General features: G+C 39.2%; 1 protein-coding gene across 5 annotated transcripts in view; it reads right to left on the bottom strand.

Moving 5' to 3' along the window:
• Positions 1-14,585, bottom strand: part of ppp2r5ca (protein phosphatase 2, regulatory subunit B', gamma a) — a 285,519-nt gene that overhangs the window by 29,673 nt on the left and 241,261 nt on the right. For all 5 annotated transcript variants that reach the window (XM_078234133.1, XM_078234129.1, XM_078234130.1 and 2 more), the window contains 3 exons: positions 12,251-12,310; positions 7,736-7,844; positions 102-155 (listed from right to left, as the gene is read on the bottom strand). In XM_078234133.1, the coding sequence (XP_078090259.1) occupies positions 102-155; positions 7,736-7,844; positions 12,251-12,310 (223 nt within the window). The remainder of the gene's footprint in view (positions 1-101; positions 156-7,735; positions 7,845-12,250; positions 12,311-14,585) is intronic.

The raw sequence follows: 14,585 nt of genomic DNA, 5'->3' as shown, positions 1-14,585 counted from the left end.
AACCAAATAGAATAGATCCTTTTAAAGAAATATTTCACTACAGAAGATATTTTGCACAAAGAAATGCAAGCACACATCATAAAATATTACAGCAAACTTACAGGTTCAGTAAGAGTGCTGTCTTTTTCTAGGAACTGTACCACACAGTACGCCAGCTAAATGAAGTAAAGAATCAACAGGTTAAAACATTGCATGTGATATCTCCTTTAATATGCGCGACCTGCAAGGTTACTATCGCCAGCGTACCTTTCAAACAAGTAAAATAAATGTGTTTATTTTAAACACCTATCCCGCATGGCATGGATCTAATGCCAGATATATAGATTCTCACTATGCTAACTTCTGTCTGATAAGTGACAAATCACATGGGAGGATATAGATTTTAATAGGCACATAAATGCATGCAGGTTCAGTGATGAAAATGCCAATATTTCTGAAGTTGGAATGCAAAGAAGGGAATTTGCCTGGTCAATAGAATCTCCACAGAAATCCCAGCATATTCTGGGCTACCTATTTAAAATCAGATAGCTCCACTACAGTATTTTAATCTACTTCATAATTTCTTTAATAGCATTTGATATAATATTAGTGTACAGATGAAGCTGGTTGGCATCAGGGTAGACAGTAGGGTAGGTCCTCTTTGTGCGGGTAAGTTTCACCACAGTAAATGACCTGTTACAAATTGCACTAAGCAACTCTTTAGTTGGATACTGGAAAACATACAAGGTGGGTGCAGGCAATTTGGTTTCCAATTTTACCTACTTTTGGGAACAATTTTGCTTCCATCTAATGCATAGAAGCATGGGTGCAAATGTGTAATTCACTGTGGCATAGGACACCAGATTCTGAACTACCCCAATATTAGGTTCCATTCTATCACTCAGTTAACAGCGTAGCTAATTTTATATTATGTGGCATAGCTGCATTACACTGCGCAACATGACTAATATATGTTCCGCACACGAGGATGGCCTAAACCGGGATCTTGGGTTTATGTCACACTATCAGTAACCCCCACAGCTTGCCTTCTGGACTTGCAGAATCTCACTGGCTGTCCTGTCTGGAGACAATACATATCTCTTTAACCTATGCTTAATGCTCCCTCCACTCACATTGTCTATATCTTTAAAACCTGGTTGGCTGTAGAGATTCGCATTCTAATCAGTATTCTGTAACTTGATTTTGTGTCTCTGTGCCCTGTTTGAGAGCAGATATCCACTCCATCTGATGAAGGAGCAGCACTCCGAAAGCTAATGGCATTTGCTACCAAATAAACCTGTTGGACTTTAACCTGGTGTTGTTAAAATTCTTACTGTAATATATCAAAGCCATGGTGCAAGCATTCCTTGAAGAATAGTTCAGGAAAAGCAAAATCTGAAACTTACAACACCCATACGAGTCAGAGTTTTACAGCACAGAAAGCATAAAGCACAGATGGAGGCCTTTCAGCCCACTGCGTAATTTTCAGCCACGAAAAGTTATGCAGTCTAATCTCACCTACAAGCTCTTAGTTCACAGACAACCTATGCTGGTGAGTGCGCCACACGAATGGTCCTCCTCCACTTCAGTGGGCCCCAAGATTGAAATGGGGCTGTTCACTAACTATGACCTCTTGAATAATATCGAGTGCATAAAATACATGCCAAATATTTCATAACCTGTTACAGAAAATGTTTACTCATTCACATATTGATAGAACTCTCAACTTCAAATTGTAGAAATGAAAGAATTAGCACTTTGATTGGACTCCGAGGGAGCACACAGCCCTGTCAATATTGTGTGCAATTAGCACGCACCTCATTTCACGTGCACTTGCTTTACTTGTGCATCAGTTTAGTCATATCTGTAGGGAAAAAAAAACTACACAGATGGAAACCAGTGGAATGTGGCAACGTTGTGTAGGCAGTCAACAAAACGTTTAACCTCAGAAAAAATTCCTCCTTTTCTGTCTTAAATGGGTGACGCCTTACTGAGATTATGCCTTCTGGTCCTAGACACTCCCACAAAAAGGAAACAACCTCTCAGTATCTACCCTGTCATTAACCCCGAGAATCCTATATGTCTCAAAAATGTCTCACCTCATGGCCCAATCTACTCATTCTCTTCTCAAAGAAAATCCTTCCATACCAAGGATCAACCCAGTGAACCTTCTCTGGACTGCCACCAGGGCGGCACGGTAGCAGTGGTTAGCACTGCTGCTTCACAGCTCCAGGGACCTGGGCTCGATTCCCGGCTTGGGTCACTGTCTGTGTGGAGTTTGCACATTCTCCTCGTGTCTGCGTGGGTTTCCTCTGGGTGCTCCGGTTTCCTCCCACAGTCCAAAGATGTGCGGGTTAGGTTGATTGGCCATGCTAAAATTGCCCCTGTGTCCTGAGATGTGTAGGTTAGAGGGATTAGCGGGTAAATGTGTAGGGATATGGGGGTAGGGCCTGGGTGGGATTGTGGTCGGTGCAGACTCGATGGGCCGAATGGCCTGTTTCTGCACTGTAGGGTTTCTATGATTTCTATGATTCAATGCCAGTACATCTTTCCTTAGATAAGGGGACCAAAACTGTTCACAATATTCCAAGTGTCTTTTAGTTTTAGCAAGTCCTACCTAGTGTCTTTTTAGTTTTAGCAAGACTCCCTATTTTTATACGCCATTCCCTTTGAAATAAAGTCGTCCGCATTCTATTTGCCTTCCCTATTACCTGCTGGACTGGCATGCTGGCTTTTTGAGGTTTATGCAAGAGGACCCCCAAATCTCTGCTGCAGCTTTCGGCAGTCTTTCCATTTAAATAATATTCAATTCCTTTATTCTTCCTACCAAAATGCACAACTTGACATTTTCCTACATTATATTCCACCTGCCAAGTTTTTGCCCACTCACTTAACCTGCCCACATCCCTCTCTCTAGACTTGTCATCCTCACCACTTGCCTTCCCACCTATTTTTGTGTCATCTGCAAACTTGGCAATAGTACATTCATTTCCCTCATTCAAATTAATAAATATTGTAAATAATTGTGGCCCCAGCATTGATCCGTGTGGTATTCCACTAGTTACAGGGTGCGATCCTGAAAATGTCCCTCTTATCCCAACTCTGTCTTCTATTAGTTAGCTGATCCTCTATCCCGGTGAATACACTACCCCCAACACTGTGGGCTCTTATTTTATTCAGTCTTTTGTGCAATACCTTATTGAATGCTGTTTGGAAATCCAAATATATTATAGATCCCCTTTTGCTTGTCACAAGAATTCTAATAAATTTGCCAGGCATGATTTCTCCTTCATGAAGTCATGCGGATTCTGCTTGATTATATTATGTATTTCTAAATGCTCTGCTATTACATCCTTTATAACTGACTCGAACATTTTCCCAATGACAGATGTTAAGCTAACTGGCCTCCTGTTTTGTTGCCTCCCTACCTTTTTGAATAAGGGCACTTTGGCACTTTTCCAGAATTTAAGGATTCTTGGAAGATTACTACCAATGCATCCACCATTTCTGTAGCTACTTTTTTTAATAATCGGAGGATGCAACCCATCAGGTCCATAGGACCTATCAGCCGTTAGCCCATTATTTTCCCTAGTACTTTTTCCTCTAATGATAATTACTGCATTTATTTCCTCTTCCCTTTTGTCCGTTGATTATTTACTATCTTTGAAATGTTATTAGCATCATCCACCATGAAGACTGATGCAAGGTACTCATTTAACTCTGCCATTTCCTGGTTCCCCGTTATTACTTCCCCAGTTTCATTCGCTAAGGGGCCTAAGTTCACTTTGGTTTCTCTCTTCAGTTTTATACATTTCAAGTAGTTCTTGCTGTCCATTCAGATATTACTTGCGAGTTTACCGTCTCCCTCTATTCTTTGTATGGTCGCATTTTGTTAGTTTATAAAACTTTACCAATCCCCTGCTTACCAGTAATCTTTGCTATATTGTATGTTTTTTCTTTCAGTTTCAAACTATCCTCAACTTCCTTGGTTAACCATGGTTCATTTATCCTCTTCCTAGAATTCTTCTTCCTCACTGGAATACATCTTTATTATGAGTCATGAACTATTTTCATAAACGTCGGCCATTGCTGATCAACCATCTTTTCTGCCAATCTTCTTAAGATCCACTGAAGCTAACTGCCTTCATTTCTTTGTAATTACCCTTATTTAAGTTTAGCACAATTCTTTCTAACTAAAGTTTCTCACTCTCAAACTGAAGGCTACATTCTACCATGTTATGGTCAGGGTTTCCAAGGGGATCTTTTACTCAGATTATTTATTAAACATGCCTCAGTACACATTATCAGATCCAAAAAGCCTGATCCCTAGTTGGATCCACAATATATTGTTCAAGGAAACAATCCCAAATGCACTGAATTTTTTCAACTTCATCTTCCCAATCCACAAGAAGATTAAAGTTTAAAGACACCCATGATTAATGCACTTGTCTTTTTTTACATGCCCTCTATGCCCTGATTTGTCTGTCCTACAGTATAGGGACCTATAGATTAACCCACCAGTGTCTTCCTCTCCTTGTTATTTCTTACCTCCACCCATATGCATGCAACATTTTCCAATTCAAAAGTTATTTCTTGCTACCGCACTTACTCTGTCTCATACTAACAAAGTTACCCCACCATCTTTTCCTTCCTGCCTATCCTTGCGAAAGTCTCATTCCCCGAATATTTAGTTTGCTTTTTTACTATTATTTCCACCTCTGACCCTATTTGCTGCTTTAAAAAAAAATATGTTTGTACACCCTGTTCTTTGTTCTTTTCTGTCACATTCTGGGTTTTATCTGCCTTGAAATGCTGTCATATCCTTTTGCTTTGTAAGCTGATGTATCCAGAGATTATAAACCTTGGAGGTTCAGTTGTTTAATTTAGTGCCTAGCTCCTTAATCTATGCAGAACCTTTTTTTTGTTCTACCAATGTTGTTGGTACCTACATGGACCACAACAATGGGATCTACCCACTTCCACTGCAAGTTCCTCTCTAGCCGAGCAGATGTCCCAAACCCTGGCATCGGGCAGGCAAAACAGCCGTCTGGACTCACTCTTTCCTGCACAGTGTCAATCCCCTCACTATATTGCATCCTACTCTCCCGAATGTGCTCTCCCGACTGGAATAGCTTCCTGTAGCAAGGTGCCATGGTCAGTCAGCTCATCCACTTTGCACCCCCCACTATCATCCAAACATGCTGAGAACCTCAAATCTTTTGGACAATTACAGAGGCTCACACTCCTGCCCTCTGAGTCCCTTATCCTAGTTCCAGTCTAGCTGGAGACCTGTATAGTTCTAGAATAACCTCCCTGATCTTATATTCTGTGTCTTGGCCAATAGAAGTGTCCCATATGCCTTCTTAACCACCTTATCTACCTGTCCTGCTGCCTTCAGGAACATATGGACAAGCACTCCAAGGTTCTTCCACACTTCTCAATGCCCTATAAATTTATTATATCCTCCCTTACCTACACCACACTTCTCTGGATTGAATTCCATTTGCCAGTTTTCTGACTAACTGACCAGTTCATTGATATATTCCTGCAGTGTTCAACTTCTCTTTCTCAGTTTCACCAGAGTTTTGGATCATCTGCAAACTTCTTAATCATACCTCTACATTTATGTTTAAATCATTGATATATGTCAAGAACAAAGGATCTGGTAGGAAGCCCCATTAAATACCAGAACACCTGTTGGTCTCTACCCTAGTCATTGAGTCAATTTTGGATCCACCTTGCCACTTTCTCTTAGGCCTCATAAGCTTTTGATTTTCTGATCAGTGCGCCTTATGGGTCCTTGCCAAAAGTCTTGCTAAAATGCATGCAGACGACATCAAATGCATTACCCTCTTTGACTATCCTTGTCACTTAAAAAAAAATTCAACCCAGTCAAATATGACTTTCCCTTAATTAATCCATGCCAACCATCTTTGATTAGTCCATGCTTTTCTAAATATTGATTTATACAGATCTTCAGAATTGTTTTCTACTGATTTTCCCGCCACTGGTCCGCTGACTGGCCTGTAATTACTTTGGTTCTCTCTCTCTTTTAAAGAACAGTGTAACATTAGCATTCCTCTATTACCATGTCTGTTGCCAGAGGGGACTGGAAAATGGTCAGAGCCTCCTGAGTTTATTTCTTCCCTCACCTACTTAACTCACCCTATTTAACCCATCCAATTATTACACACACCCCCTCCTCAAGCACAATTGCTGCTTCATCCCCTCTTTTGAGAGTTGCCTGGCTGTGCAATTGATGTGAAAATTCTGCCAATAAGACATGGTAGAACACATGTAGAATTACATGCAAATTAAATCTTAAGATAATAAAGATGGTACAATAAATATCCTTATAATTCTAAGCTTTTGAGGTGGTAATTTGACACTATGCAACTACTTCTGGGAACATATGTTTGATGAAGACAAAATATAGAAAATAATCCAATGTGTCTACCTTGACCAGAGCAAAATGTCTGATTGAGGGGAAACCTGAAGTTTGAATAAATTAGAGGAATCTTCAAGTTAAACTTTTACAGACAGCACAACTACCTTTCTTTTGTTCTCACCCCTGCCACTGGGATTACAAAATTATATTATTTGTTCTAATTTAAAACAAAGAGCAGCTCACATTAATCTGTACACTTGTAAGGCTACTGAGGGCGCTTGGAATGCAGTTCCTGATCCCCACTCCAAGCAATTTGAAGAACGTTGTCCCATTATCAAATTTCTGTCTAACTGACCAATTAGACAAGTCATTTTTTATGCTTTGAAAAATGAATTACAGGCTGATGACTGATTTAAGCCGATCCCTATTTAAATTTAAAGGCACTATTTTTGACCAATTTCAAAAGCAAACGTAAATTTCCATTGAAATTCTTTTCCAAATACTGATCACAAAACAAATACAATATTTTTCCTGAAGTCACATCACAAACCAAGAATTTCTCATTTGTTTGTAAAGCACTTGCAACTCCATAATGATATTTTACAATATGCTGCATTACATCTTCAATTCTCAGCCAATATAGTTATCAAGTACAGAACATTAGGTTACATGAAAGCAAGGTTCACTCAATCCAACTTATAATTCTAAGCTTTTGAGGTGGCAATTTGACACTATGCAACTACTTCTAGGAACATGTTTGCCGAAACATAACTTCTGAAGACAAGGTCCAACATGTAAAGACTAGTGAAAATTAGATGCACTAAATGTGTAAAGTTTAAATATTAGAGCTTCTACCTTTTTGAAAGTGGTTATAACTTTATACATTCAAAATGATGGAATGGGTTCATAAAATTTATTTAGAAAAACTGTTTATTAATGACCATTTTGAGGCCTAATTTGGGCACTCCATCACAAGGCCCGACTTGGCCCATTCCGTTAAAGAGGTCAAAGCATAAAGTCCCCCATATGCAACCAAATTGTGCAGTTAGAAAGCTACAGGTGAAAATAGCTGGAGGAAAAAGGATAAACCAAGCAATTAACTTTTAATTTTGAAGATTAGGATAATTCAGTAACTGGAAATTCATGCATAACTATTTCACATAAAAGGATATTATACACGCGGTAAATAACCAGGAAAAAAAAAATCAAAGCAAGTAGTTAGAAATGGGCTCAAACAACTAGATGCATTTCTGACTGACCATATTGAATAAATTCAATTAATACTGAGTAAATGAGTAATGATTCAGTGTAAATTCCTACATCACATTAAAACATTGCTGTTTCCACAAAATATCAATCTTAAATTACCTGTGGATGGTAGACACTGAGAGATTTTACTTTGTGGAGTGGTAGCAACACTTTCAACAGGAAAACCTTGTGCTCTTCTTTTAATGGCAAGGCAAATCCATTAATTATGCTGCGGCAAGAAAAAAAGTTAGCCAATGAGGTATTCCAATCGCTAACATACAAACATGTGAATCAGGATTAGGAGGAGCAGGCTACTTAGCCCCTCAAGCCTGCTCCAAGATCATAGCTGATCTGACTGTGGCCTCAACTCTAATTTCCTGCATTTCCCCAGACCCTTTGCTTTCAACAGCCTTAAAAATAATGACCCTGCCTCCACTGCTCTGTGTGGGAAAGCAGATTACCAACACTCATTCTCTTCACCTCCATCCTAAATGGGAACTTATCTACTCCAACTACTTTAAATAAATCACGACTACTAGCAAATCTCCTGTGGAATTACTGCATTTCAGTTCTTTAACTGCATCTTCCTACAGTGTACAATGAGTCACAAAAGTCAGACATGATTAAAACGTTATTAACTAGCAACAATAATTGGACTTAAAGGGAGCCAAGGAACAAAATTTAGAAATACATAATATAATGAACAAAAAGTCACCTTAAAAAAAAATCTCCATTTACCTGAAATGCTTCGAGTAAAAATAATATAAATCATCCATTCCTTAATGTACAATATCAAATAGGCTGGCTGGCCCAATGTGGTTAGCATGAGTTTTTACAGGTGAGGAGCAAGAATCTAAAACAGGATTAAACTAATTTGCATTGTTCCTGTTGAACAAATAGTTCAGGAGTGACATTTGTTATTTTCGAGTCTGTGCAAACATTTTATTTCAGGAACATTCCTATTCAAACTGGAGTAAGGATAGTATTTTTGGAAGTTGTCATTCTTTTAGTTTTTCTCTCAAACACAGGTATTTCAAATGTTTCCAACAAACCACAAAATTTTACATATCACTATAGCATAACATGCACAAATAAGAACCGCTTATATAAAACTGCTTTAAAATAGTAACACTTGATACTTCATTCTGGTGAATGCGACCTCATACTTGTGAATGTGAGTGTTACCTCACTTGAATCCAAAATTGTATTGATATTTGAAGTTCGGATGTAATACAAAACACATCTGAATTGCTTTCAGTATCCAGATTAGTACTTTTTTTTAAGGATTTTAGTTGTCAGTTTTCCCTTTAAAAATTGGCAGAACCGGAAAAAGGGACAAAGCTTACAATAGCAAGCCTTGACAACACTTTGTGAATGACTCATCCAACAAGTAAAAATAAATGCTGGGGGAGTAGCTGAAACTGCAGGTTCTGGGAGTCATGATAAACTGTAAACACTCATGCCTTTGATAGGAGGCAGGCATTTTGAACACGAAACTCTACGCTTGACAAGTTTAATTATTTTTTGCCAACTGTTACAAATACCACAAACCTAATCCTCAGCACGTCTTAAGCTTGGTAGTGAATGGAAGAAGAATTTTGAAATGATTTTACTGCCTCTTATTGATGGGATTTGCAAACTGCTTCAGCTTAACTATTCTAATACACCCTTAAATGTTGCTTAATGGAATTTTTTGAGCCTCCCTCTTTTTGACTCGTGCTGGGAAAATTAGTGACTAGTGGCCATCGTGAGTGTGTGAGAGACAAAGAGAGAGAGAGAGTCATGCCCAAGAAGCAAAGGACTCAAAATTTCTTAACTCACGCAGCAGTGCCTGGAAACTGTAAACATCCTCCACCATCACTCTCAGACTCATGCTATCACTTTATTAATTACCGACAGATAGCCAGAATCTTTTAATGATCCTCTTTGGTTATAATCCATTTTTATGAATGGTGCAATTTCACTGACTTGAGTCCATGCACAATACAGAATCCAAATTCAGCTTTTGTTGCATAATATTCTGGATTTCATAGCAAAGCTTTGAAGATCAAATAAGCTAATGGTGCAGAACAAAACATGCCAATTGAAAATAGATATTTGGCCTTAGATCTTCAATCTACAAAAAGCAGTGGTTGATAGTGATGAGGATAGTTATAAGCTTCAGGATGACAGAAAGGTTGGTAAAATGGCAAATGGGGCTTCGTAGCAATTCAGCTAAATGTCAGGTTCCTGTCAGCAAACACCCTTTATTGCATACCAAGAAAGAGGCTGCTTCCACCACTCACAGCTAGGTAGTTCAATACTTTGCAACCTACAACAACAGTCCAAGTAACAAGTTTAAAAGCCCCGTTGAACATTTCCTATTGAGCAAGCCTCTGCTTGTTTAATAAAAGGAACCTCGTAGTCCACAAAGCCCACAGGGAGATCTATCGACAATCCCCAGGACCTTCGTGGCTAACATAAGACACAAGTTTCTCCCAGCACCCCCATTGCAAGAAAGTCCATTTGCACAATTTAGCAACTGATTGGAGGTCTGTCTTTGACCTTGTACAATACTGATCCTGTTTTCTCCATAATCCCAGGGACCAGTCCATCCCTGAAGTTTCTCATGTGAACCAATCACCCATTGAGAAAGTTCTCTGTCCTGCAGAATCGCAACTTCTCTTTCTGGTTTCCTTGTTGGGACTCCATCCCGCCAGTTTGGGAATAGCAGCTCAATCTGGTACGAAGCCGTTGCACCAACAACAACTCCAGTGGGGCAATGCCTGTTGTGTGCAGTGTAGTCCTGTAATCTAACAAAAGTTGCGCCAGTTTGGTCTCCAAGGATGCCACAGTCGTTTCGTCATACCATTTTTGAAGGTTAGCATCACCCATACTGGCGATGCATTTTACGGCAGATGATGTTGCGTTGGATGTGTCGGTTAACAATGGAGAGCACGAAGTTCTGGAAGTCACCACTAGTAAAGGCAGTGCTGTCAATGGAAACTAGCACTTCCAGTATTCCACGTACATGGAAGCTTTACCACAATTTCTCGATTGAAGCCAGGGAAATCATGAAGCCCATGCAGTGCACCTCCAACCACTTGGAGCATGCTTCCACCATGATTAAGAACACGGAATCCAGAAAGGGCCCTGTAAAGTCCAAATGTACATGTACCCATGGCCTGCTAAGCCACTCCCATGGATGTAGGGAGACTAACGGTGGGAGTTTTGATTTTCCTGGCACAGGTCACATTGCTTTACCAAGTCTGTGATGTTAAGAGTCAAGACCGGGCCACTAGACGGAACTTCTAGCCAGTATCTTCATTTTTGATACTTCTGGGTGGCCATTAGATAGTTCCGTTCATATTGGATGTCGTGCTGGGGGCGGACCATTTACTCAGGGCTCCCCAAAGAATAATCCCGTCCTCAACACTAAGTTCTTCCTTATTACTTGCCATTTGTTCTTTTATCCCCCCCCCCTTTCCTTCTTTCTCTCTCTCTGTATTTGCTTAAAATATGTTACAACTTCTTCCAGTCCTGATGAAAGGTTATCAACCTGAAAAGTGTGCTTCTCCCTTCACAGATGCTGCCCGACCTGAGTATTTCCTGCACTCTGTTTCTATTTAAAATTATGACTGTTCTTTCCTTATTTTAAATAAGATTACATGCTTTTACACCTCCTCTGAAATTAGATCATGTAGCTAATTTGAAAATATTAGGAATGTTCATTTCTGGAGTTTTGTCATTCAATTCAGCCATAGACTCTGGGTTTCTAGAGCAAGGAAACAGATTACTGTCAAAGGAATTAAAGCAGAATAAAAAACACTTCAAATGGTTCCTAAATACTTGATCGGGTTTTGAAGAATGTGCATAACAAAGTGTTGAGAATATGTAGCTAATGTACTTAATGCTTAACTCCATACCCAAAGAATACAAAAATTACACAAAATTCAACAGTAACATTTCACAAGACTCTATTTTCAAGTATTACAGTATTGTTTTTCCAGAGTTCCTTTTCTTTCATCAGTTATTATACTAAACCCAACACTTTTCCTCCTTCCTCCTCCCCTCTCAAGCACAAATGCTCTTTTCCTGAAGCAATATTCTAAACTATTACTTGTCAACTTTGGTTTAGAAATACTTTATAAACCTCTCAGGAGTACATCCTCTAGCATTGTTACACCTTTTAGCATTTTTAGAGACGGTGAAATCACTCATTTCCTGTGACTATGCTTCTTGGCTACTTCTGCATTAAATACAATGCATTTATTTTCTATTTTAGCTGGTATAGCTAGTGCTTTTAGAGATCTTATCTACATTTAAGTGCAGTTTACAGGTCAAGATCTTCGCTAATGCAAAAACCTACTGAAGTAAATATCACAAGCACATATAGATTCAAATGCATTACCACATGGGAGCAAAACAGTACATGTAACCTAGTTACATTTCCTCTAGATATACCACAGACCTATTTTTAAAAACCTCTGCTCAAACAAGCAATGATCAAAATCATGTACTCTCTCCCCTGGTAGTCATGGTGATTATAATCAATACTTTAAAAGAGTCCATTCTTTTGGAAAAATAGAAGCATATTACTAATGCTAATTATGACATTTAATTCAAATGACTCAACTGAAAATAGCAACTACTCACCTTCCCAAAATTTCCAACAGTTCTGCTATACCATTGTGATGTTCGGTTTCATAAATAAACCTAGGACAAATAAGGAATTACAATATAACATTCAGAAAGCTGTTAGAATACTTAAACCTAAAAACCACTAGTTTATATTTATTGACTGTAGTCCAGAGGTCATGAGTTCAAATCCCACTTGTCCCCTGTGGTAGCGATTCCCACATTCTTACCACTCTGGATGAAGAAATTTCTTCCGATTTCCATCTCGGATTTCTTGGTGATTATTTTATATGGATAGGCTCTAGTTATGTTCTTCTCCACAAGAAAAAACATTCTCTGCATCCGCAGTATCAAAGTTTTTCATAATTTTAAAAGACCTCTATTGGTTCACCCCTCAGCCTTATTTTTTCCAAAGAAGTAACCGAGCCAGTCAATCCTTTCCTGCTATGTATACCTACACATTTCTGGTACTTGTAAATTTTCTCTGCGTCCTTTATAGCCTTCTTATAATATGGCAACCAGAACTGCAAACAGTACTCAGGAGTGTTATCTAACCAAGGTTTGATACTGGTTTAGTCATTGATGTATTTGCATTTTGCAATCTTTGTTCCTCTACCCCACCTAGACTCACACCTTCCACGTGCCAAGTGATCATCCCATTCTTCCTACCTTACTGTTTGTCCATTCAAGTTTATTAATGTCCACCTGTAATGCGTAGTTTATTTTAACGTGGATCAATTAAATTTAATTGAAAGAAATGTCTGGTTATCCGACATTGGACAAATCAGTGAGGCAGCAAAGGTATAGAGAGGTGGTGATGGAGGTAAAGCTGGCAGCTGTGAAAGCACATGTGGAAATATTACAACAAAGTTATAAAAGAGAATTGAACATCACTGCATCAGGATAAAAGTAAGGCAATCCTACCCTAATCAATACTGAAAAACCCCATTCATTAATATAAAGAGGTTGGTTCCCAAGTTGAGAGGGGAATCCCACAAACTGGTGAAGAAACATTCCATTATAATTTACTCAATCATTTCTGTCAGCCAACTTCCCTGGTTATGTTCTTACCCATCAGATGTTAAAGAACAGCCTGGTGAGAGTGGCAAAACAAAGAGTCAACATTCACAATGATCTGGACAGGTTGGTGAGTGGGCAAATCAATGGCAGATGCACTATAATTTGGATAAATGCGACGTTCTTCACTTTGGAAGCAAAAACAAGGCGGCAGATTACTACCCGAATGGCTGCAAATTGGGAGAAAGGAGTGTGCAGCGGGACCTAGGTGTCCTTGTGCTCCAGTCATTGAAGGTAAGCATACAGGTGCAGCAGGCGGTAAAGGCGGCAAATGGTCTGTGGGCCTTCATTGCAAGAGGTTCTGAGTACAGGAGCAGTTGTTGCAATTATATAGGGCCTTGGTGAGGCCACACCTAGAGTATTGTGTGCAGTTTTGGTCTCCTTTTCTGAGGAAGGATGTTCTTGCTCGAGGGAGTGCAATGATGGTTTACCAGGCTGATTCCGGGGATGGTGGGACTGATGAAAGAGGAGCAATCGACTAGGTTAGGATTGTTTTCGCTCGAGTTCAGACGAATGAGGAGGAAATCTCAGGAGTGGTTGGGGAGGGTTTAAACTAATATGGCAGGGGGATGGGAACCTTTGCAAGGATTCAGAGCAGGGAAAATTAAGAACAAGCGGAAAAGACAGTAAAGTGAATAAGGAAAGTGATAGGCAGAGAAATCAAGGGCCAGTGTCAGATAAGGGCAGAGTAAAAAAATAGTGGGAAAGGGAAAAGAAATGTTAAAAGTGCCCACCTTTAGGTTTTGTACCTGAATGTTCGGAGCATTTGAAACAAAATGGATGAAATAGTTGCACAGATAGATGTAAAGGGGTATGATATAGTCGGCATTACGGAGACGTGGCTCCAAGGTGATCAAGTATGGGAACTAAACATTGAGGGCTATTCAGTGTTTAGGAAGGACAGATGGAAAGGAAAAAGTGGTGGAGTTACATTGTTGATTAAAGACGATATTGATACAATATTGAGGAAAGATATTAGCATAGATGATATGGAATCTGTATGGGTTGAATTAAGAATCAAGGGGGAAAAAAACATTGGTAGGAGTGGTATACAGACCACCAAATTGTCGTGATAATGTTGGGAAAAGCATTAGACAGGAAATCAGATGTATGAAAGTAACCTAGCAGGGAACCTAAAAACTGACTGTAAAAGTTTCTATACATATGCAAAGAGAAAAAGATTGACAAAATCAAATGTAGGCCCCTTACAGTCAGAAACGGGAGAATTCATAATGGGGAATAAAGAAATGGCTGAGGAATTAAATTTGTACTTTGC

This window comes from Mustelus asterias, chromosome 18, assembly GCF_964213995.1.
Source record: "Mustelus asterias chromosome 18, sMusAst1.hap1.1, whole genome shotgun sequence".
In the NCBI taxonomy this organism is placed as follows: Eukaryota; Metazoa; Chordata; class Chondrichthyes; order Carcharhiniformes; family Triakidae; genus Mustelus; species Mustelus asterias.
Note: the sequence above shows the minus strand (reverse complement) of the source record. Positions and strands in the feature narration are given on the sequence as shown.